This window comes from Spinacia oleracea, chromosome 5 (genome assembly GCF_020520425.1).
Source record: "Spinacia oleracea cultivar Varoflay chromosome 5, BTI_SOV_V1, whole genome shotgun sequence".
NCBI classification, from domain to species: Eukaryota; Viridiplantae; Streptophyta; class Magnoliopsida; order Caryophyllales; family Amaranthaceae; genus Spinacia; species Spinacia oleracea.
The window spans coordinates 97,097,984-97,121,677 of NC_079491.1; the positions used below are offsets into that span (position 1 = coordinate 97,097,984).

The following is a 23,694-nucleotide window of genomic DNA, read 5'->3' on the forward strand; positions in this document are numbered from 1 at the left end:
ATAGGCAGCTAATACTAATCTAATAAGTTAAGTAGTCGTCTGATCAATCGGCTCGGACACTAGACCGCTCGTGCCCGCCCATTCTGTCTCGTCCTAAATGGAATCTTTTAGTTACGCTGCGCTCCGACCCGAGTCCCCACGTCCGCTTTTTCCGCCCGCAACCCAAGAAGTTGGCAAAGCCAACACAACATTAGGGCCGTCCCCTTCATTCTATGCTGACCCCGGCCGGGGCTGGCTTTTTGGGAAGCCCTTTCCCACTGCGCTCACGGCCCGGCTGGCCTGCCAGCGGTAGTGGGAATTATCCCGTTCCCTGGTCAAAGACTTAGTTGGATGCGGGATCTACTCCACGAGGAGCGGTACGGACGTAGATGATATCATCACGACCTCTCTTTTCGTACCGCTAGGGATGCTGAACGCCACTTCGCCAACTGGCGTTACCTGCGCGTTCGTGTCTCTCAGTGTGGTCAGCACTGGGTGTTTTCGAGCAGCGAAGCTTACACCCATTCGCATTAGTTCATCCAAAGTTCCTTACCCTTATGCACGAATTATTGAATAAGCCATCTTCCTATCAAGGTTAAGGATTCAACTGAGCACCTCAGCGGCGGGATTGAATACCCGGATCGAATCAGAGTTCACGCCGCCCGCCCTGAACAAATAGGAGGCGTGGGCCACAGGTCGCACATAAGCCGCCGGGTCGCACGACAGAAGAACACCCAACATAAAGATGCACACTCCCCCATGTGAAATATTCATCTTCATGTTCACTTTTTGGTAGTAGTCGCGACCAACAGCCATCAGCTGTCGGCTCGTTGGTAAGGCGGGAGCTTCAAGCCCGATTTCAGGTAGCACACCCCCCATGCAAGCACCACCCGACGAAGGGGGGACGGGGAAAGCTACAGGCCCAAACCCTTCGACCCTTCTTTCTAAATGGGGGCGCCCGGGGCACTTTCTCTTTTCATTTCGTCGTTGCTCATTCCCGTTAGGCCGAAGTGTTTGGCCTTTTCTTCTCCGCGCCCGCTCACGCTTCGCTGACCTATCGCGTGGTAAAGAGAAGAAAGTACGAAAGAATAGTAAACGGAGCACACCGCAAAAAGATTCTAAATAGGGTAAGTCCCCCTTTAATTCGAGAAGAAGAAAATGAAGAATGGGAACGAAACGAAATAAGGCGTTTCTAGCTCTAGTTTCGGATGAGCTTCTCCCAATTATGTCTGGTAATAAAATAGGGCAACTTGCTCTGACCAAGACTCCACTTTTGACTCCGTCCATAGAGCGTATGAATTTCCTGGAATGTAGATAAACCAAAAGAAGGAATGAAGGGATAAGAATAGGAATTAAAGTACCATTGGAAAAAGGGGCACCTGTGGGAACATCTCTACTGACGAACCATTTCAATAGTACGGGTGCTGCCGTGCCACAAGGCACGACCATGGAAGTAATGAAAAAGAAAAAGTTCTGGAGTTTTACCATCTGCTCTATCCGTTCGAGTTTCGCTTTTCTCTCTAAGATGAAAGACTAAAAAAGAAAGTGTTCGCAAGGCATACCGAAAGGATACCAATTAAGCCGACCATTAATGACTAGTTTGAACACGAGGAGGGGTCTGATCCCTTATTTGATCAGACCGCTCTTAGAAAGAGAAAACAAAAGCAAACTCTCCAAAAGCTTCGCTTTAGCGACTTCTTAATGCTTCGCACTAAGCGTGTAAACAAAAGCATAGCTTTAGCTATTACAAATCCAAAATCTTCGCTTTAGCTCAACTTCGAGCTTTAGGTTGTTTACATGCTTTATGAAAGCATGGAAATATTGAGTGTTGGAGTCACCTAATTGAATCCAGTCAACTCTGGACTTCTGTTGCCAGATCTTCTCCTCAATCAAACTCCACTTTTCCAATTGTTCCAACTACTTCTTCGTAAGTGAGGTTCGTTTTTTCGGTTTGAATAGGGGATCTTTTTTGATTGAAGTAGCCACGACTTTGGTCGTAGTCAGTTTAAACACATAAACTTAGTCCACTTGCAGCCATGTTGATAAAATTGAATGACTTTACCAGTCACTCGCCCTCGTAAGATCATCTTACCCTGTGGTCGACATTCTATTCTTCTTAGTCGTAGGTGCTCATTCTATTTTGATTTGAATGGGCCGAGTCTCCCGAGGTACATATGGCCGGCCCTTCGGGTGTCTCGATGATACAAAGAAAAAAAAGACGAATTCCAATCACATCCCCTATCACTTAAAGCCAATCCTTACCAAAGGAGGAAATGAAATCGAACAGCCTGGCTGCCTTCTTTTTTTCCTCGACAATCAAGCTGCACTTCCTTCTAACAAGTGGCTGAGAGTTAGCAAGCAACCTTTGCCTCTTGGCAGGAGGTTCGCTGTCCCCCTCCTTTCCGGTCCGGCCGCGGTACGGCACCTGAACTCGAAGCTACGATCAGATCCGATTTGATAGGCTGCCTGCAGAAATAGCGATCGCATAACAATTCATTCTTGTGTGTAGCGCGCGGGGCCATGTCTTCCGAACGATCATAGTACGATCGCTCATCTAATATCAAATCAATCTGTAGATATCACTTCCTTTCCAAAAGCTTCGCTTTAGCGACTTCATACCCCCATAGCCAGAAAGGATAGCGTATCTACAGAAGAGAGAATACGGGCCTTACCCTTAATTTAGTTTAGACGCGGTTCGAATTTACGCTATAGGCTGTGTTAAGCATGATTCTTTGACAGAAAATCGATTTTTTTCCATGACAACAGTCGCGACTATAAAGAGTGCGGCGGTATATAAAATACTGCTGAATAGGCAAGAGGTCAGGTACTCTCATTCCCGATCGGATCGATATTGGCTAAAACTATCTATCCATAGCATTTCGGACTGATTCACTTCTTTATCGAAGCCTTATCCGATCCGGGAAGACCTACTAGCGACTAGAAGCGGGCACGGTGATAAAGCTTTGGTCCAAGACTTATTGGAAAGGTAATGGACCAAAGGAATGTAATAGCTAAAGCTATGCTTTTGGGAGGAGGATACTTTTTAGATACGAAGAATTATAGGATGATTCTTCTTATTCAAGATTTATCCATATCATATAAAGGGCTAATAGAGTTGCGCTTTCTTAGTACATTGCCTTTCATTACCAACCTGTCGTCTTACAGCACGAAGTTCTCAGATGTTCGCTACTCTTCTATTAAGAAAGGCGGAGAGATGTTAGCCTTTCGCTATTAGTAAGTACTCCCTTAGTTTTGACCTAATGAGCTTTCTTTACGTTGAGTTAACCCGGCGGGTTCGCCTAGTGGAGAACGAAGAAGAATTCTGGGCCGAGTAGACTCCATGCGCATCTAGTGCAGTGGCTTGGAAGTAAGCTACCTTGACCATCTTCCGAAGTTCTAAATAATCTACTGATCAAAGTAAGAGCGGACTGCTCTACATTCAGTCACGCCGCAGTGATCTTCTTCTAGTTGCGGGACGAAATCTGGCAGCCAATTGTTGGCTCTGAATAACCAGCCCAGCAATAAGCTCAATTCTTCCATAACATAAGGGGGCGAGGTTGCGCGCGAGCCAAGTGACGTAAGTGCACAAGAGTACTTCGCGCTACAACCATCTCTTTTTTATAGGTTCTACGGACCGATGCCTGCTGCTTCATCTGAGAGAAAAGAATCATAGATATGCCGGTCATTAGAAGGAAGAACCGCCATAAAAAGATTCCTCGTGTATCATCTGTAGCAAAACTATGAACGGGAGCTAGCAATCCGGACCGTATTGAAAAGGTTCCTAAGACACAGCATAGAAAAGTCACAATATTAAGAAGCAAAGTCCAAGAATGAAGAAGGGGTAAAATGACTGAATGAATACGAGCTGTGGCTAATACCCGAGGCATAAAAGAAGCATTTTCTACGGGATCCCGAAACCACCAGCCACCCCGACCTAATTCATGATGAGCCCACCAACTTCCTGGCAAGATGCCTACGGTTAAAAAGCACCGACATGTCAAGATCCAAATTCGAATTGGTTCCTGGTCCTGGTCAGAGACCACTGTGTTCGCGCCGGCGGTCCAACAAAGAGGCAAAGTAGTGGTCTTTGTCTTTCCATTACGAAAGAAACGCTTCGCCCGCTCCCTCCCCGTGTCCACTAGCGCTCTTGTCCAGAGCGAAGAGAAGGCGAAAAAGCGCCGCCGAAGCAGCATGAGCAGGCTTCTTTTGCTACGCAACAATAGAGCAGGATAGCATTTGGCGCCCACATCTTTGAATTTAAGGGTAAAGAGCTCGCTTGTTATACGGGATCCGACGCATCCAGCAGAGCAAAGCAGCGTTCCATTCTTTTCGGCGACATCCTTCCGCATTGGCGGCGAGTGGAGTGCCACAATCCCATTCATCATTTTTGATCTACATAAGGCAAAGCCCATAGCACTGGCGACGTCTCCGGCATAAATGCAAGGAGGATGTATAGCTGATATAGGATCTTGTGGAACAGGATTTGATTCTGCAAGCGGTTCGGTACGAACGAAGAAATTTCGAACAAAAGGATCGGAACTCGCTGATAGGAAAGGAAAGAAAAAGAAAGCAATGCCAAGAGCTCCGTCAATCCGCTGTTCATCGATAGACGAAGCTCTCTCTTTATCATCTCGTGCCAGATGCAACAAAGGATGAGTCCTTTTTCCTTCCCGCGAACCACGAGAGCGCCTAGCGCCCAGAAGAGCAAAGCTCATTTTCCTTTCAGGGTAAAGCGGCGCGTAAAAAAGAACTGGCCCGTCAAAAGTCCGGTTCCTTCGCGAACAAAGTTCTGAATCAACAAGAGTTCGTAGAACGAAGAGAGTGTACAACTGGGGTTCGTGAAGAACTCTACTTTTTTTTTCGTAACGAGGAAGAGATAGAATGGAGTTCTTCACGAAGTTTAAGACAAAGGAAAAAAGAAGACTTTCTCTATGGCCTCCTCGTTTTGAGACATTATGGCTTTGGGATCGACCCCGGTAACAAAGAAGGAATCCATAAAAACTTGGGATCCGACACCATAATAAAATACTACCTTCATGATTAGACCATGTCCCTGAGATTTGATAAAAGAAAGGTGCATTAGCGGTTAATACGTTGTAATTGGATAAGTTATTAGGAATATGACAGAACAAAAGACCAAGGAAAGAAAGAAGAATACACAAAAATGCGGGTGCTGCACCAAACGCTGGTGGTTGTTTCTTGTTGTAAGTGAATGCAATGAAAAGACCCGGAAATAACGAATAATGAAACAATTCATATATTGACATTTCGTGCTCATTTCCCAATTTCTGCTTTGTTATTCCCATCATCCGGTAACCACAGGATGATCCACAAGAAAGGTGGCAGGATTCGAACCTATGGCCGGCCCACCCCTGACCTGCTGGGTTGGGTGGCCGGGTTAGCACCCCTCGTCGCCTCTGTACTCGAAACAGATGCGCTTCGCTACCCAGCGCCTTGTCTCCTCACTATAAGAGAGTAGCTGCCAAAACAAGCTCTCTAAGGCTAAGGTCGCACCTCAGATCCGAACAAGGGAATCGCTTGAGAACTAACTGCATACCTGAAGTTAGCTTGTGTGCGCATAGCCTTATCTTTTAAGACTTCCTTTAGGAGGCTAGAAAGTGTTCTGACGGCAGCTAAGCCTACTTCTCATGTCCCCACTCATTGATTAGCCGATACGAGAGATGGAGTTAAGCTACATCAGCTATAGAATCGAACAATGGACCGGAAAGCAATCAAGATCGGAAAGAAGAGCTGGCAACGTTTTGCCTTCTTCAGAACAAGCAAACTAGCGACTCCTATTATAGCCCATGAGGTTATAGATAGTTTGTTTAGTGTGGTTCTATAAAGAGATTCTTATTAGTTAGTAGAAATTCCCTGGGAGTTCCACCAGCGGCCTGAAGGCCTTCCCCCTGGCTCCCGCTTGTGCTTCTAAGACCTAGAACTCAGAAGTCAAAGTAGACTTACTTCTTAGCTTCAGGCACTTCCAAGTCACCTAGAGCAGGCCTTAATGACTTACCGACCGAATTGTACTGACTTGACTGCGCTTGGATTCTCGAACTCTAAGAGCGGATTGAAGGAAGACATCCGATTCGATCTGTCCGCTTTCAACCCTTTGCTCCTTCTTCTAACTTATACAGCTTTCTGTAATTCCATCTAATTGGCCTATCGGTGATATAGACTCTTCCTGGCGAGTTGCCTACCAGGTAGCTGCCTATAGCTTTTACCTAGTTCATTTCCCTTTAAGGGGATCTACTACTTATCTAAATAGAAAGATAGGGCCAAAGTCAAGTGATTCAACTCAAGCACGAACCGCTACCTCCTCTTCTCCGAGTTCAGAAGAAAAAAAGTCAAACTCGTTAGCTCATAACATTCGTTCACTCAAACATTTGTGAGCTCCAAGTCTAAGAGCCTCTCCGGTACGAGAAGTTAAGGGTGAATTTCTCTTCTTTAGCGAGAGTCGAAAGGGCGTGAGCCAGTGGCTATGGGGAAGGAAGGGTCTAAGTAAGGAGCTATTGATAGTGACGAACTTTCACGTGGTGAATTGTTGGCTAGGAAGTGGACAAAGCGTCTCTTACAAAAAAGGGTGGTTATAAAAGTAGGAAAAAAAAGTAGCAGTCCTTTGTATGGTTAGTACCCTCGCTTACCTCTTCTAGTATCCTTCTGTCTTCCGTAAGACTGCCCGTTGTATCAATAGAATATTTATTCATATCTCTTTGCTTTTTAAGCATCTCATTCTCTTTTTTGGACTGTGCATATTTCTCAGATAGAATTAGATGTCTAATCTTTAGACTCTCTATACCCTCACCCAAGCTTTTGAGCAGAATTTTCTTACTTGCGTTATCTATACTAGATAGGTCTATAATAGATAAAGGCTCACTATTGATCCATATCTTTTCACCTATTGAATCAGGAATCAATTTCATGAACCTCTTATTATTCATAGCCAAACCAAGAGTGTGCGTACCAGTTTGCTTAAATAGCACTAGGTTTTTCATATCTACCCTGAAAGTCTACCTCAAGCTCTGTTTTCAATTCTGGATTCTTGTACTGTGCCTCAAACCAACCGAAATCTTTCTAGCTGAAACAGACTTTTCTACTTCTTTTATGGGGTTCGGACAAGACCCTTTCTTTGAAATCCAACTAAATAAAGTGAAGCAAGCGGTAAGTAGAGGGGAAGATTCTAACATTGGGTTTCTCTTAATTCTATTGAAGTCACTTAGCCTAACGACAGGTTACGGCACACAGGCGGAGGTCTCAACTCTTATTCTATTTCGGGCACGTGTAAAAGACCTCTTATCCTTCGATCAATTAGTCGATATAAGTCTCTGAAACGTTAAAGGGTAAGATTCTCTCTCCTAAAATATTTGCGTAGGTTAGGGTGTTCTACTAACTTGCGCCATCATCATTAATGGCGAAGAAGAAGAAAGCTACTATCAATTCCGAACAACTAGAGTATTCTAAACAACCTGATGTAAGTAATCCCATGAGTAATCAACAAATGGAGCCACCTCGAGTAATTGCGAATAAACCCATTTCTGTGAACCCAAATAAATCTGGAGAGATAATGGTTCATTCTCCTTTTGTCCATCCAAGTGCTGGATTGGTATCCATGGAATTGCATAATGCTATTATTGCGATTAATCGATCTCTAGGGATGAATGGAGGTGCACCTGCTACAGTTGCCAACGAAATAGTAACCCCTGGGGGAAAATGGAAATCAACCTAGCAATACTATCTTGAATAAAAATGGTGAAGCAATGGTCCCTATAATGAGGAGATTACTGGAGCTGAATGCTGAAATTGATAAGGCTCTTAAGGGGCCGCCTCAACCTGATACAGGTACTCAATCTCAATCTATGCCTCGTTCTGTGAATCGTAGATTTATGTTAAATGCTAAGGTTCATAATGCCCAACCTGCAAGTGAACCAACTGTGCCTGTGGGAAAGGATGCTTGGACTGGTTTGTTTACAGGATCCAAGTTAGCTGGAAAGGGTGTTGCTCTTGCATTTTTGGCTCCAATTTATAAAGAAGGAAAGAAAATAGCTCAATTGCAAAAAACGGATGTTGATATTGGGACTGAAAAATGGTTGAACTCTGTGGTTTTATATGTTGTTGGGGATACACCCACTATAGCATCAGTTAATAGATTCATTTCTAGTACCTGGAATCATGTTGCTGAGCCTGTTGTTTATCTTCATGATGATGGATATTTCATCATTACCAGACTCAAGAAGATCAAAATGAAATTGTTTATGGTGGTCCATATACATTTTATAACAAACCTGTTATAATAAAACCTTGGTCCCCTGCATTTCTGTGATGAAGTACTTAAGGTGATACCACTTTGGGTACGGCTTCCTAATCTGCCTCTGAACTGTTGGGGACCGGATTCCCTTACTAGAGTCGGTAGCCTTCTTGGAGTCCCTTTGTATGCTGATGAGTGTACAACTGCTCAGTTAAGAGTTTCGTTTGCTAGAGTGCTTGTAGAGATGGATATTACTTCCCCTCTCCCAGATGTTATTTGGATTGAAGATGCTGCAGGGAACTTGTTCAAGCAAAAGGTTGAATATGACTGGAGGCCTTCATACTGTAAAATATGTCATATGGCTGGGCACAATTGTGATCAGCAACCTGCTTTGCAACAACCGAGGGTTCAGCCTAAGATCACTCAGATATGGATGCCAAAGCAGACTACTCAACCAGCCGCACCTCCTAGCCACTTAGTAGCTACTCATTTGCTACTGCCACTGATACTCCTACTCAGGCTCCAACAGTGGCTCAATCAGGAGCAGATGCTGGGTGGAGGGTTGCTACCAAGAGAGGTAGTAGAGCTATGCCAGTACCATCAAGAACAAGTCCTAATAATTCTTTCTTTACTCTTGATGACGAACAACAAGGAGGTGAGATGCAAAATGAAGATGTAGGAGATTTCGATAGTGGGGGCGTTGCTTCAGGGCAAGCTGGATTGCAATTCCTTGTCAAATGAGGTTTAATCTGTGCACTTGGAATGTGAGAGGTTTAAATGAGCCTCTCAAAGTCTCTGAGGTTAAACACCTTATTAATATTCACAATATGAAAATTATAGCTTTGATAGAAACTAGAGTTAAGTCTCTCAAAAAATGAGAAAAAGTTTGCATTGGACTTGGGAAACAAATTACGCTCATAGTGATAAGGGGAGGATTTGGGTTGGATGGCAACATCTTGATGTTGATATGACAATTTTAGCTAGTTCTGATCAGTTTATTCATTGCATCATAAAAGATAGGCATGGAAGCAATTATCTCTTCTTCACTTTATGGTCTGCATACTATCGACACAAGGAAACCTATGTGGAATGATATTATAGGTTTGAGAAACTCTGTCACAGGGCCGTGGCTTTTAGCAGGAGACTTTCACTCTGTCCTTTCTTTTGAAGACAGAATTCATGGAGCTCCTATTACAGGAAATCAGAGATTTTCATTATTGTATTGAAAATGCAGCTCTCTTTCCTATTAGTAGTGGTGGCAATCTCTTTTCTTGGCAGAAAGGAATTGGTGAAGGAAAAACTTCAAGCAGAATTGACTGGTGTTTAGTAAATGTTGATTGGATGCATAATTTGACTGATGTTGTTCCCGAGTATTTGAATCACTCCATTTCAGATCATACTCCTCTTCTTATTAGTTGTTTACCTGAAGCTAGCGGAGGTAACACAGTTCCCATTTTTCAACTATCTTGCTACTCATAGCAAGTTTTTTAAGGTTGTTGAGGATGTTTGGCAGGCTCCTGTTAATCATGGTAATCATATAAACTGTGGATAAAGCTTAAAAAGGTCAAGGTGCAGTTAAAAACTGAACTTTACACTCAGAAGAATTTAGAGGCACTGTTGCAAAAATGGAACACGCAAGGAGTTCTTTGAGTGCAAACTCAAATTCAGCAACATGCAACGATTTGTATGAGGAAGAGCAGGTATGTATTCATGAGCTAAGGAAATGGTCAAAGGTAGAGGAGATTGCGTTGAGAAAAAAGGCAAGGAATGTAATAGCTAAAGCTATGCTTTTGGATTGCTTGGTTTAAAATTGTCTCAACGCAATCTCCTCTCTTAAAGAAAGGCAAAGAAGAAACAGGATGTCAGTGCTTATCAATGATCAGGGGGATAGGCTGATAGATGCAGATGATATTCAACGTGAAATTTTTGGCTTTTAGAAATCTTTGCTGGGTTCATGTGCTTCTGTTCTGCCTACTGTCAATATTCCTGCTCTCAGAAGTGGCCCTAGATTAAGTAAGGAGGCTGGAGAATACCTTTCCCAAGAGGTTACTGGAAAAGAAATTGATCTGGCTATGTGGAGTATTGCAGATGATAAAGCTCCGGGATTGGATGGCTTAAATGCTGTTTTTTTCAAACAGAGCTGGAACATTATTAAAGGTGACATCTACTCTGCTATTCAGGAGTTTTTCAGAACTGGTATCATGTCTAAACTGTTTAATGTCACTTCTGTCACGCTTGTTCCTAAAGTTCCTAATCCAACGAGGGTTCAGGAATACAGACCTATAGCATGTTGCAATATTTTAAGATTATTTCTAAGATTCTCACTAGAAGAATGCAAGGCATTATTGATTGTTCAGGACTGTCAAGCTGGTTTCATCCCAGGGAGACCAATTTCTGAGAATATTCTGCTTGCCACGGAATTTTTTAAAGGGTACGGGAGGGCCAATGTTTCTCCTAGGTGTATGCTAAAGATTGATCTGAAGAAAGCATATGATTCTTTGGAATGGTCCTTTCTTCACGATGTAATGAAGGAACTGGGTTTCCCTGAGACTTTTGTGCAGTGGATTTTTGCGTGTATCACAACTGTCTCCTACAGCATTCTCATCAATGGCAGGCCCTGTGCTCCTTTTGAGGCAAAAAAAGGACTAAGGCAAGCCGCGCCTTTTCTCTTTGCAATTGGAATGGAATACCTCACTCGTCTCATGCAGCAACTGTACAAAAATCCCAACTTCCATCCAAAATGTGAGAAATTTTTATCACATCATGTTTGCTGATGATCTCTTGATGTTTGCTAGAGCTGATTTCATTTCAGTAACAATGCTTTTTTTTTGAAACCTTCCAACTTTTCTCTCATGCTTCTGGTTTGGAAGCAAATATTGAGAAAAGTAACATCTACCTAGGAGGGGTGTCTACTCATGACAAACAGCAGATTCTGGATGCTCTTAGGATTCCTATGGGAGAATTCCCGTTCAGGTACTTAGGCGTGCCTCTTTCTACTAAGAAGCTTCCGTATGCTCATTGTAAATCCTTAGCTGACAAGGTGGTAAGTAGAGCTAAAAGCTGGACAACCCAATTTCTTTCATATGCAGGCCGGTTACAGTTGGTTAAAGTGATTCTTCTCAGTCTGCAATCCAAAAACTTCGCTCCGATCGCTTAAGCTCAAAACCTCTTCGAGCTTTAGGTTGTTTACATGCTACTGGTGTCAAATTTTCATACTCCCTAAGATGAAAGAAATTCAAGCTTTTTGCAGGTTGTTCCTTTGGACCGGAGAAAAAAATCCTTCAAAGAAAGCTCTAGTTTCATGGGCTCAGTTATGTCTTCCAAGGGTTGCCGGTGGTCTGAATATCAAAGACATAGGCTTATGGAACAAAGCAGCAGTTACTAAGCTACTTTGGGCCATTACTTTTAAAAAGGACAGATTATGGTGCAAGTGGGTCGATACTTATTACATTAAAGGTAGAAGTCTTCATGATTTGACGTGTCCTACTAATTGCTCTTGGGCTTTGAAGAAAATTATTGGCAGTTTCGCACTTGTGACTAATGCTGGTGGATGGGACCAGGTTGTGAAGAATGACTCATTTTCAATTAAAGCAATGTATAGAAATTTGCTCGGCGATCACATTAAACTGGGGTAGAATGATCTGCAATAACAATCACCTAGAAGCTTGTTTATTACTTGGCTTACTGTTTGGAGAAGACTTCCCACCCTTGATAGATTACTTGAATGGAGAGTGGTGAGTCATAATGTTTGCTGCCTGTGTGGTAACTGAATCAGTTGACCATTTCGTTTTCTCGTGTTCCTTTTCTGCTGGTATCTGGAACAAGGTTCTTACCCTTCTAGAATTTCTCTAGAAAAGCTGATAGCTTTACTGTTGAGCTGGATTTTGTGATCAAAATGAGTAAGAAAACTGGTGATAGGCATAAGTTGTACGTGATGTTCTTTGCTGAGACCGTCTATCATCTCTGGTTGCAGAGGAATGAAAATGAAAAGGAAGCTGTAGGAATCCAGAGGCTATTCTGAATGATATCATGTTTAAGGTAGCTTGCAGAGCTTCTGATGCTCAAAATTCTCTCTTGCTTAAGCTTAAGCGAAGCTTTTGGTAGTTGACTCCCTAAAGCTCGAAGTTGAGCTTAAGCGAAGCTTTTGTTTACACGCTTAGTGCATTAAGGTAGTTTACTTGCTTAAGCTTAAGAAATATCTAAAAGGCACAAAACCAAAACAAGTGAGAAAGCCGGGGTTCAAGATAGCACGGTTCCAGCTTTCCCGCTCAATAATGCTAAACTTAGCTAACCTGCAAGCACTCGCATAAAAAATTCTTTGGGGAAGAGTAAAGGCGCTTACTCTTACTGTTAGATTGACTAAGGCAAACGAGTGTTCTCTCCTTTTTCTTGCACTTTATTCCCCTCCTCCCCCTGCGGTTAGATTAGTTATGGAGTTGGGCAGCGGGAAGTTCGCTCTTGCAGCTTATCTTCTTAGCAGCTATTCCAGCAAGCGCCTCTCAAAGTAAGCCTATCCATGATAGTAGAGTCTGAGAAAGCAAGCACTAAACTCAAAGCTTATGGCAGCAGCTAGAGTAACTCGAGTATTAAGAAAAGAAGGAGGTGTCCTAACGGAGTTCGTTTCTCGCGCTTATGCCCCCCCTCTGCCCTATCTCCATTCCGTAGATAGAATCTGGAAAATGAGATATACCATATACATACCTTTTTTCTTTTTTAGGTAAGCGCTTAGTATAGTAGTTCGACCTTTTTAATATACCTACCGGCCGTTATATGCTTTAAAGTGGAGATAGGTTAATTCCTATCTTGAATAGCTATAACAGAGGGTTTTTTCTATGAGTTCGATCCATTAGGTTCTTCGATTTGTTCAGAAAAGAAACCAGAGACAATAAAACATCTTTGATTACGATTAAAAAAAAAAGATCAAATAGACCAAGATCCAATTTCGGGTCATTTCTTGGTGAACATGATCTGCCATAATCTCTTCGATTCTTTCATTTATGTGCCAGAATACAGAGAGATTGGGTAGGAAAGTGGAAGAGACTTTTTTCTATATGATAATCAAAGGGAGTGGGAAAGCTGCAGTAATTCTTTGGAAAAGCCCGATTCTCTTTGTCTTCGAGCTTTCATTCTTCAATCCACTGATTCGTTCCTTCATATACCTCCCCACCAATAGATAGAGACAAATAAGAATAACCAAACCACGTCTACAAAATGCCAGTACCATGCAGCTGCTTCAAAGCCAACGTGATGTTCCTTGGTCAGATGACCAAAATATTGGCGAATACCACATATAATCAAGAAAAGAGTACCTATAATCACGTGAAAACCATGAAAGCCTGTTGCTAAGAAAAAGGTAGAACCATAAATACTATCCGAAATAGTGAAGGGTGCTTCATAATATTCCATTCCTTGAAAGCCTGTGAATACTAGAGCCAGTAAAACGGTAGCTACTAAAGCGTAAACTGCTCGTTTTTGCTTCCCCGCGAGTATAGCATGATGAGCCCAAGTTACGGCAGCTCCGGATGAAAGAAGAATAAGGGTATTAAGAAAAGGGATTTCCCGAGGATCTAAAACCCAAATCCCTTTTGGAGGCCAAATACCTCCGATCTCTACCGCAGGTGCCAAAGAAGAATGAGAAAAAGCCCAAAAAAAAGCAAAAAAGAACATAACCTCCGATACGATGAACAAAATAAAACCATATCGAAGTCCTAATTGTACGACTTTGGTATGATGTCCTTCTAACGTGGATTCGCGTAGAACATCACGCCACCATACAAACATGGTATATAGGATAAAAATAAGGCCCAAACTTAGAAGTGTTGCACCCCCTTGAAATGAGTGCATGTACATCACACCTCCTACGGTCGTTGCCAAAGCTCCGAGTGAACCCGAAATAGGCCATGGACTTGGATCTACCAAATGAAAAGAATGCCTTTGAGATTCAATCATAAAGCACTTTGTCTCAGTTGTATGTAAACCCCCCTTCACCCCCACCCCCTAAAGTGTTAAAGAGGGGCTCTTTGGGGTCTCATTTTCTTTCTATCTGACAAGACAAAGAAATAGGAAGGGATGGTTCTTTCATTGCATTGATAGAAGTCTAACTAGAAAAAGATCTCTCTATTACTTTGAGAATCAAATCGTTGGTTTGACCGACGAACTACGTGGGAAAATGGACCTTCTTTCTTTTATTTTCAGCAAGCAAGTATTGGAAGCGTCTTCTAATCGACCTGAACAACATATACGCCTTTTATTGATTATTATTCATTTTTTGAATGAACAATTCATAGTTGCGAATTGCCCTGTAGACCCGTCGGTAAGGAATGCTTTGACGGACTTTGTTTATCATATATAATGAGCTAAAGTGGCTGGCGAAAGGGGAGTACCCTGGGGATAAAAAAAAACTCCCCTTAAGCGGTTCAATTCCTCTAAAAAGCGTATTGGACGAATTCCGTCGATAATAAGGTATGTAGTCGCTAAAGCGAAGCTTTTGGGAAGCCTCGATCTTTTTTTCGACCTCCGCCTGTTGATAGACGAGATCAACGAGAGTCTTAAGGGGAAGCTGCTGCACGAAAGAATGCGGAGCTAGCCTATTATATTAGAAAGTTGAGCTCGTCTAAGGTCATCGCTCAGTAAGGGCTGCTCCAATACAGGAATGTCCGGAACAAAAACAACAGGATCTTGCCCCCACTCTATAGGGCTCGTTGACTTGAGCTTGGATAAGCTGCCTCAACTCCGCGGGGTCATAAGAGGACCCGCGCGGATCGGCGAAAGCTACATTAGAAATTACACTAATTAACAGCAAGAGCACCGGGGAATATAATTCAAGAGTTATTTGGAAAAAAAAAAAAGTACCCTGTGGTAATACCTCAAATAAGTCAAAAGTCAAAGAACCAAGAAGGTGACCAATAGAAAATCATTCTGATGGTCATATTTTGAAACTTCCTTGGCCGTGTAGAACATGGATTAGCATTATGTCATTCTTACAAGTGATCACCCATCCAGGATTGGAAGAAGTGCTATATGAAGACTTCGAGATCAAATAGAATATGTTTCTTTCCATTCCTCGTGAGCCACTTATTTCTCCGAAACAAGAGATCAAAGAGATTTTCTTCCTTTTTCCAAATAAGTCGGCGGCCTTACACCATTGGGATACTTCGAATAAACTAGAGTACATATAGGATACACCTGTGTGAAAACCTTTTCTCAAGATATCTTCCAAACTCTTGGGGTCCTTGCTTTGGATGTTGTTCCCCCGGCGCGAAAGCAGTTGATTTCGTAGTTTTAGAATTCTGCTGATCCCAAGTACTCCATCCCTATCATTGCATATTAGAATATAGAAAGTAAAGAAGAAGAGGCATGACCAGAAGAATTGTGTAAAATAAGTAAATTGATCCAGTTGAGGCATAATAATGTTTTCTTTTTAGTGATTCCCTCCAGACAGCTTAACTCCGTCAAGCCTCTAGAATGAGTTGGTGGTTCAAATTTGTTGGTTGTTGACCAACAACGGAATGGGACAGGCATTGTTTGAGCCCTTTTTCCAAGTTAAGAAAGACTGCTTCTGACGAAACATCCTTCACCGCACACTTTCTATATATCTGCTATCATCAAATTAAAAAAGGTTTCTATTATAGAAAAAAAGGAGACTAGGGACCATGAACCCGCTCTTTCATTATTTTTTAGAGAAGGCTCTCAGCTTTCTTCCTGTGCTTACTATTAGAACACAAGCCAAAGAGCTCAAAACCACAACACGAGCATCCTTTACTAGTTTTTGAGTTTTCGCCTTTGGAACTCTAGCTTAGATAGAAAGGGTTTTTAGGCCGGATAAAGGTCTAGGTTAAGTCCGGAGAGAGGGCTTGATGAACACCACCTCCTGGTTAGTGATTGGGCACGCGCTTCCTTTACGGCGTAGAATCTCTTTTTTGACGTATCAGAAAGTTTATTCTACGCCCGAAGTTTCTATTTATGCAAGTATCTTCACTTCAATACCCAAAGCTATACATTTAATGATAACCGAACCCAAGCAAGGAGCTTCAATCTTGTCTATTTCCTTGAATGGTCGGGCCAGAATTGTTGAGGCCCGGACCGATGGTGCAGCAAGCTTTTCGGTGGTGCTCCGGAGTTATCTTGGGCATTCTAGCTTGGTTTTGCCTAGAAGGTTCTAGCATGGAAGTGTCTAGAACTCCCTTGTACAGATTTGTATAGAAGGATGTAGAAGCCTCCTTGTATTTAGTTGTTCCTTGGGAGGTGGGAACTTTCTAGAATCTTAGAGAATACTCCTTAAGAGGAGGTTATAGATTGTTCTAGAGTAGAACTTTCTAGGGATCCAAGGAGCCTATAATATAAATAGGCCTCCTCATTCATTTGTACATATCATCCAAGCATTTGTAAACAAACTCAAGCAATACAAGCATTCTTTAAAAGCCTACATACTTTGTGCCTACGTTCTTCTTCCACACTTAGCTTTCGTTGCATCACTTAGGCTTAGCCGAAGCATCCAAGTGCCTTGACTAGTTAGTCCGACGGGAGTGTGACGCTAGTGGGCAGCGTGTGAGACTAAGGAAAATAGTCAGCACGTGACACGTGGTATCAGAGCAGCGACGATCGTAGGGGCGGTGTCGTTGACGTTGCGGTGTGCTAGCTGCTGTGCATACTTTGAGTAAGTGCGGAGCAATACTATGGCGCAGAATAAGGAGAGTGCTGCTATCGGGTCCGTGATTGAGGAGACAGGAAGGAAGGTAAGCCGGACCTCCATGCTTGAGGAGCGTGTTGCTAAGACGGAGCTCACTGTTGCCGATCTTCAAGACAGCGTCTTGGAGATGGAGCAGACCGTCGCTGGATTCAATGGGACGGTTGCCGGCGTCACGGAGGACGTTGAGGGACTCGATAGCCGGGTCAACGATCTTGAGTTGGGGGCTGTGGAAACAAAGGGCGAGACACAACTGCTCGTCAATCAGGTGGCTGATGCTATTCGGTCCGAGATGACCCAACTCAAGGAAACTCTGATGGGTCCAGGCGATGAGGGAGCAACTTGACTCCGTGCGAGCGGACGTCAATCTCTGTAAGGCGGCTGTGGCAGGGGGTGCCACTGTGCGGGAGGGACCGAGGATGAAAGTCCTCGAGCCGCCTAAGTACCATGGGAAGCGCGACGCTAGGGAGCTCGACAACTCCCTTTTGGATCATATGTTCAAATTATTCGAAACATAATACAAACAGGTGGGGGGACGGGGGATCTCCCTATCTTAGGCCCCTGCCAGGTGTGAAAGATTCCTAGGTGGTAGTAATACATCCCATTATCAAGGAAATCCAATTCTGAGGTGGGTCAACTTCCTTAGCAGTTTGATTTTCCGTTTCGCGTTGTGATCATCGCATTTCCGTGACTGGCACTTATATACTGAAATTCGCTTATCTTCCTTCTCAGTACGAGAGAAATAGAAAGCAACAATCTAAAGCATTGGCTCCGCCCGTAGTAGAGAGAAGAGAACCTAGCTGGCTGGACCCAGAGAAGGATGTTGAGTTGAGTAAAGTCGAAGTACGTAGTCGCTTAAGCTCAAAAGCTCGAAGAGCTTTAGCTTTAAAACAAGCAAGGGCAGAGCTACCGCGAAAGCCGTTGCGCTAACGCGCTATAGTTTTCTTGGTCCTTAAGCTTCGCATAAGCGACTTCATACCAAGAGCTTTATTCATACCTCTAATGGGCAGCTTTCCTTGCTTGCATCTGATCTAAGCCTATCGCCTGCTTCCAACTTTCTATTGTGCCTGCTGTTAACTCTTGTTTCCTTTTTTTTAGGAGAGTGCCTTACTCAGAAGTAATAGACTGATTAAATGAAAGGTAATTCCTATTCACTTAGAAGAATAAGTAAGGAGCTGCAGATGAATCTGACTCTATCAATTCCTTCCTTTAATCTGCCTTGATCCTATATACCAAAGGAAACAGATTCAACCAGAAGTGAGAGTTTCAAAGCTATTAGTTTTCTTCTATTATTACATAATATTGGCTTACTTGCCTGAAAACTTAATAGGAGAAGGTGACTGAGCTGACCGGAACTGTGACTGGCTTGCTATAAGAAATCTTGATCCGCTGAAGCGAATTTGCGACACCTTAGGTAGCACCAACTCAAAGTCCGCTTTCGTTGCCACTGGGCTAGAGAATACCCATAGAATAGCACAATATAAAAAAGCACTACTTCCTTGTAAACACGATTGTGCCCCACACCCATGAGTCACTTCATTTTAGGCGGCATTCCACGCACAACTCGCATTGAAGACTGCCCACACGAGAAAGGAGCGACTCGCCGGGCTCGAACTGGCAGAAAAAGAATCTTTCCTATCTTCCGGCAAGAGGAGTCGCTTTGGTAACGCAGTTCGGAACTCATCCCTACATCTGCGGGTCGGGAGCCTGCCAACTCCTAAAAACAAAGAAAAAGATTCGCCCGCCCCGCCTTCGAATCTTTTTCTTTGTTTTTCCCGGTCGAGCTCGTACTGCTCGCGGGCTTCGGGAGGAAATTGAAAAGGTCACGACGGGCCCTCTCCATGGTGAGAAGAGGCTCTATCTTAGAACGAAGATCGGCCTTCTGCCGATTTCTTAGTCTTGAGCCGTATTCATTTCCTTATCTCTTTCCATCGACCACTTGTTGGGCTTGTCGAGCATTTTACAAACTCGCACCATACATTAAAAATGGGATTTGTCCCGTGGACACACGAGCAATCCAAGTTGTGTACCGTCCGGTTTGCAACCTCTACTACATCCGCCTTTACGAGATTGACTCTATTTTTTACGTTTCGGATATAGCACGTCCTTTTTCTTTTTTACTATAAGAAATCCACACTTTGACACCTACGATTCCGTAACGAGTAGATACTTCCGCAGAAGCATAATCAATTTTCTGGTGTAATACATTACAGGATGTTTTTCCATACTTTCCGCATTCAGTTCTAGCAATTTCTGCACCTTCTAATCGACCTGAACAACATATACGGATCCCCTCTACCCCCTTTTTCATTACTAATGGAATCTTTTTCACTATTTTACTAAAAATAGAACGAAATGATCCTCTTTTCTTTTTCGGTTGAAAAGATATGTCTTGAGCAATCGAAGAAGCACTTTGATAAACAGATTTGATCTTGACCGATTCAATTAAGGTATTAGTGTTTGTTCTATTAGACAACAAAGATCGCATTTTTTTCACTTCGTTCAAATAAGAGTTATACCCGTAAGGAATTCTTCTGTTTTTCAGTATGATCTCTATCATCATCTCTATTCCCTTTATCAATTCTCTTATCCCACCTAGATCTATGAATTTTTCTATCAATTTGATTACCTTATCCTTACCCAAGAGGTTCCAACATTTTCTCCTTAATTGACCTAGGAGTTGTTCCCGGGCATCTTTAAAAAAGAGGGCTTTATAAACTCTAACTCCATCCCTTGGAAAGAAAAAGGTAGCACCGAAGAAAGGAAAGAGCGAGATGGCGGTTTTTCTTCTTCCCGCGAAGCGAAGATCATTCGCTTGGCGAATGAAGTGGGTCAACCTCTTTTTGGCTTCGGCCAAACACTTTTTATCGCTGGTCGAGCTTTCCAAAAAAAAAGCGATGCGAGAACGTATTCTCTTATCTAAGCGTCTTCCCTGCGTATTAGCTCTCTTCATCGTGGATGGCTCAACCACGCCCGGTGCCACGAAATGATTGAGAACTAGGACGGGATCGAAATGAATTTTGTTCTTTGTATGCAATAAGTATTGCATGACCGAATAATTCAAGGAAGGGCGCGCTGAAGGGAGGGTCCTTTTAAGTAGATGTCTTGTCGGGCCGTCGTAGCGGGACTTCTTGGGGAAAAAGAACTTGAATAACTTCGTTTTTTTGAAGGAATCATCATTTTCTATCAGAAAGGCTATGTCATTTACAACCTCGGCGTATTTCGGATGCTTGAAGGCCCCGCTGACCCGAAGTGATTTAGAAAGATTCTTCTTTATCGATGGTGATCGGTCATGGTATCCATAGCGTTGCTTCTTTTTTGGCCAAACCCTGATTTCGTTTTGCTTTTTCTGGTCGTCGAGCCTGATCGACCCGACTCTTTTCCCGGCCCTTCGGCCTCTCACTTCGTTTCGTTCTTCTTTTCTACCCTCGCTTGAATAAAGACACTCGATTGGCCCGACTTTCCCCAATTCCCACCACCGGCCCTTCTTCTTTCCGGGTCTGGATTTTGTGCGTCGTTTCCGTCGTTGTGGTCGACGAGGAAGAAAGAAATTAATGAATGTTCTTTTTTGAAAATGTATAATAATACACCTACCGAGGCGAAAGCCAAAGGTAAGTCTCGTAGGTGGACGTATCGAACCAAAATAAGATCTCAGATTGATATCTTGATATACTAATTTACCATAATAATAATCACTAAACCAACTTGAATCCGAACTACGATTCAGATCAAGTCTTACCGAAATCGGATTTCCTTTTCGTGCCATATATGCTTAGACTTGACTTTTCCCCTTTTTCTTCCCGGTTCAATATTTTTTTCGAAGGTCTTCCATAAGCATAGCTTTAGCGTGTAAACAAAAGCATAGCTTTAGCGAGTCAACTCCCTTAAAACGCTTTTGGTTGAATGTTCACACTTTATGCACCGTCTGCACGTCCTACATTCACTCCCGGGAATTGAAACGGGAAAAGAGGAATTGGAACCCCCGGTCTGCTGTAGTCAGCCTTAACGGTTTGCTTGACTGGCGAGTCTGCCGTCTCCGCGTCTTTCCCTTTTTTTGAGGGCTGCTCCTCAATCGAGTGCCGATCTTCGCTTGGGCCGTCTCGCGAAGATCTTCGATCCGAACCTTCGCATCTACTATTTTTTAGAGGATGAACCATGCCTTCGCTATTGCAAGAATATAGCGATCGAAGAGCTATCGCTCAGCTGCTTCGCGTATTACGAAATATTCCCCGAAGGGGGATGCTGAAAGAGCGTAGGTAAGTGGTAAGCGTAGGAGGCATGCCCGAAGGACAGCGGCAGCAGTTCCAGGAGCTTCCGTTAGATTGAGATCTGCAGGTATGAAGTCGCTAAAGCGAAGCTTTTGGGTGGCGGGGACTTCGCTTGTTTCGGGTGAAGAGGGTAGTAGGCTTAGTAGGGCTCGAACCTACAATATAACCGTTATGAGCGGTACGTTTCAACCAATTAAACTATAAGCCCTTATGGATCTTTACATGCAATTATCTCACTTCGGGAAGAGCGGACGGAAAGAGAAGGCCTTTGCTCTATCTGCTTCTTCCGCTTCCCAGGAATGAACAATTGGAAAATCTATTTTTTTTTTCAATTGTTTATAATATATAAATCAATCTTAAACCAAAAAATGAACTAAATAAAGTAAGCGACTCAAACTGCCGGTACGCTTTCCGGCTCGCAACGACTTCAAACGGGCGGGGGCTCTCTTGCTTTGGACAAGATGGCATGGGTCTACGATAGGAAAGTTCCCTTAAGAAAGAGATGAGACTGCTGACCCGGGATGTGGCTAAGAATTTCACTCATTTATTCTGAGTTACGTGGGAAAGAAAGTTATGTGAAGGAACGTAGTCGCTTAAGCGATCGGAGCGAAGTTTTTGGAAAGGGCGTAGCAACAGAGAAAGAAAGAAGCTTGTTTTATTTACGGAGCTAACGAACATAATCTTATTAATATATGATGTCATTTCTTATTGGAATGGAATTCAATCTTGAAAAGGGCGCTAAGATTGACTTGGTTGTAAGAGAAGAGAGAGGATGGGAGTTGCTGATTCTATTCTAAGGCATTTCTGTGTGGGACGATGCCGCAAGCAGAGCCGGAAACGCGGTAAGACTTTCTAGAGATAGCCTTCCAGACTCAATCTTTTGACAGGATCTTCTTTAGCTGAACCTGAGTTCGATTAAAGCTGGTCCGCGCCTAAGAAAAATTGTTTGACCTCTCCCCAAAAGCTTCGCTTTAGCGACTACGTACGTTGTTCGAGTTCGTAACCTCTCCTTCAAGGTATTCAATCGCTTGCTTTAAAAGGTATGAGATTGCTCGCAGAGGACTAAGGTCGACAGATAGGGATAGGCCAGCAAATGCAATGAGAAAGTCTTCTTCTTTTCTTGCGGATGAATTTCTCGAATACATCTTGATTTTATGTAAGTGAACGGCTACAAGACCATAGAGTAGGCAGAGGATGGAAAGCAAGCGGGAATTCAATTTCTTCCTGTGAGCGATGGAATCGATTACTAAGCTTTGGAGCGAACACAAGAGCAATAAAGGTTTCGGTTTGTGAAGTCTGAGCATTGTAATTCCTGGAGTTGTTGTTACTCCTATACCTGTTTGAGGCGTTAGAGGACTTGTCTTGGAATACGCCTGATTGGATTCCATCCTCAATTCTCTACCCGATCTCTATGATCGCTTTGAAGTCGGGTAGGTATTGGGCATACATATGCTTTTGATACTATGGCAAGAGGGTTTTCACTCAAATTTCCGGTTGCCCCCCCTATAGAGGTCTATAACGAGGTTTAGCGATGAGTTCTTGGGAATCCCTTTTCCTCCATATGGTAATGTACTCAGAGAAGGTCTCGGTTAGGTTGCAGCTTGGTGCTTTCTAAGTCACGCTTGGTTACATCTACCTCGATGTTATAACTATCCTTATTGTTGAACTCATTGCATATGTCCTCCCAATTTCTTGAACTTGTCATCCAGGGAGAGGAACCCTCTTAAGGCAGCGCCGGTCAGTGTCCTTTGGAACAACTGAGCAAGGGTTCCGAAGGAAGCACCCAAAGGTTGCATGTTCCCGGCATACATGAGGAGATGTGTCTTAGGGCATCCCGTTCCATCGAACTTGTCCATGTCGGGCATTTTCAACTTCGGGGGTAGCCCAGCATTGGGAACACAACCAAGGAGGATGTGCCCACAATGTCCTCATCTTTCTTAAAAGCCTTCCAGTTCTTTTCCATCTGTCCAAAAGCTTCGCTTAAGCGACTACATACCTCATTTTTTTCTATTTCGTTAGGGGCCAGTTGTATGTTAAACTACCCATTATTGTGGATGCTAAAGCTTATACCAGAGTAATAAACAGGAACTCCACCCCTAAAAGCGTACCATTCGCGATATGAAAATTCTTCTTTAAGCAGATTTTCTTATTGCCCTATGGGGTAAAGGAACGTAGTCGCTTAAGCGAAGTTTTTGGATCTGTAAAGGGAAAAAGGAAGGGCATTTCATATCCGATAGGATAGTTCAAGCAGAAGACAGCTGGAAGAGCGGAGATACAGGAAGAAGAGAAGTAGACTTGCGTATGGCTGTACGGGGAGGAAAGAAGAAGAGTGCTGGACAGGACTATAGAAAGATGGTAAGGCGAAATAAGAACACAGTAAAATCAAGAACTATTACTTGAAGACCAGCTAAGAAGTCGACTGCTTACTTTCTTTCCAAAAGTCGACGCCACTACCCGAAAGCTTCGCTTAAGCGACTTCGTTCCTCGTGCTCGCTTATAGAATCCTATATATATCC

The 23,694-nt window shown here is 43.2% G+C and overlaps 6 protein-coding genes across 6 annotated transcripts; 1 reads left to right on the forward strand and 5 right to left on the reverse strand.

Moving 5' to 3' along the window:
- Positions 1 to 582: 582 nt before the first annotated feature.
- LOC130460778 (cytochrome c biogenesis CcmF C-terminal-like mitochondrial protein) lies at positions 583 to 2,273 on the reverse strand. The gene has a single exon (XM_056828324.1). The coding sequence runs from the start codon at positions 1,465 to 1,467 to the stop codon at positions 583 to 585; it is 885 nt and encodes a 294-aa protein (XP_056684302.1). The 5' UTR covers positions 1,468 to 2,273.
- A 22-nt stretch (positions 2,274 to 2,295) lies between these two features.
- On the reverse strand, positions 2,296 to 4,078 carry LOC110802047 (cytochrome c biogenesis CcmF N-terminal-like mitochondrial protein 2). The gene is given in 3 exon segments (XM_022007479.2): positions 2,296 to 3,878; positions 3,880 to 3,913; positions 4,020 to 4,078. Coding segments are annotated over 3 exon segments (465 nt in total). The 3' UTR covers positions 2,296 to 3,506.
- A 338-nt stretch (positions 4,079 to 4,416) lies between these two features.
- On the forward strand, positions 4,417 to 4,760 carry LOC130460782 (uncharacterized). The gene has a single exon (XM_056828329.1). It carries the CDS (start codon positions 4,417 to 4,419, stop codon positions 4,633 to 4,635), a length of 219 nt encoding a protein of 72 aa, XP_056684307.1. The 3' UTR covers positions 4,636 to 4,760.
- An 8,282-nt stretch (positions 4,761 to 13,042) lies between these two features.
- LOC130460781 (cytochrome c oxidase subunit 3) lies at positions 13,043 to 14,307 on the reverse strand. The gene has a single exon (XM_056828328.1). It carries the CDS (start codon positions 14,171 to 14,173, stop codon positions 13,376 to 13,378), a length of 798 nt encoding a protein of 265 aa, XP_056684306.1. The 5' UTR covers positions 14,174 to 14,307; the 3' UTR covers positions 13,043 to 13,375.
- An 839-nt stretch (positions 14,308 to 15,146) lies between these two features.
- Positions 15,147 to 16,844, reverse strand: LOC110779772 (putative ATP synthase protein YMF19). The gene is given in 4 exon segments (XM_056828327.1): positions 15,147 to 15,643; positions 15,646 to 15,699; positions 15,702 to 15,765; positions 15,768 to 16,844. Coding segments are annotated over 4 exon segments (639 nt in total). The 5' UTR covers positions 15,795 to 16,844; the 3' UTR covers positions 15,147 to 15,149.
- A 1,749-nt stretch (positions 16,845 to 18,593) lies between these two features.
- LOC130460780 (ribosomal protein S3, mitochondrial-like) lies at positions 18,594 to 21,848 on the reverse strand. The gene has a single exon (XM_056828326.1). The coding sequence runs from the start codon at positions 20,674 to 20,676 to the stop codon at positions 18,994 to 18,996; it is 1,683 nt and encodes a 560-aa protein (XP_056684304.1). The 5' UTR covers positions 20,677 to 21,848; the 3' UTR covers positions 18,594 to 18,993.
- Positions 21,849 to 23,694: the final 1,846 nt, after the last annotated feature.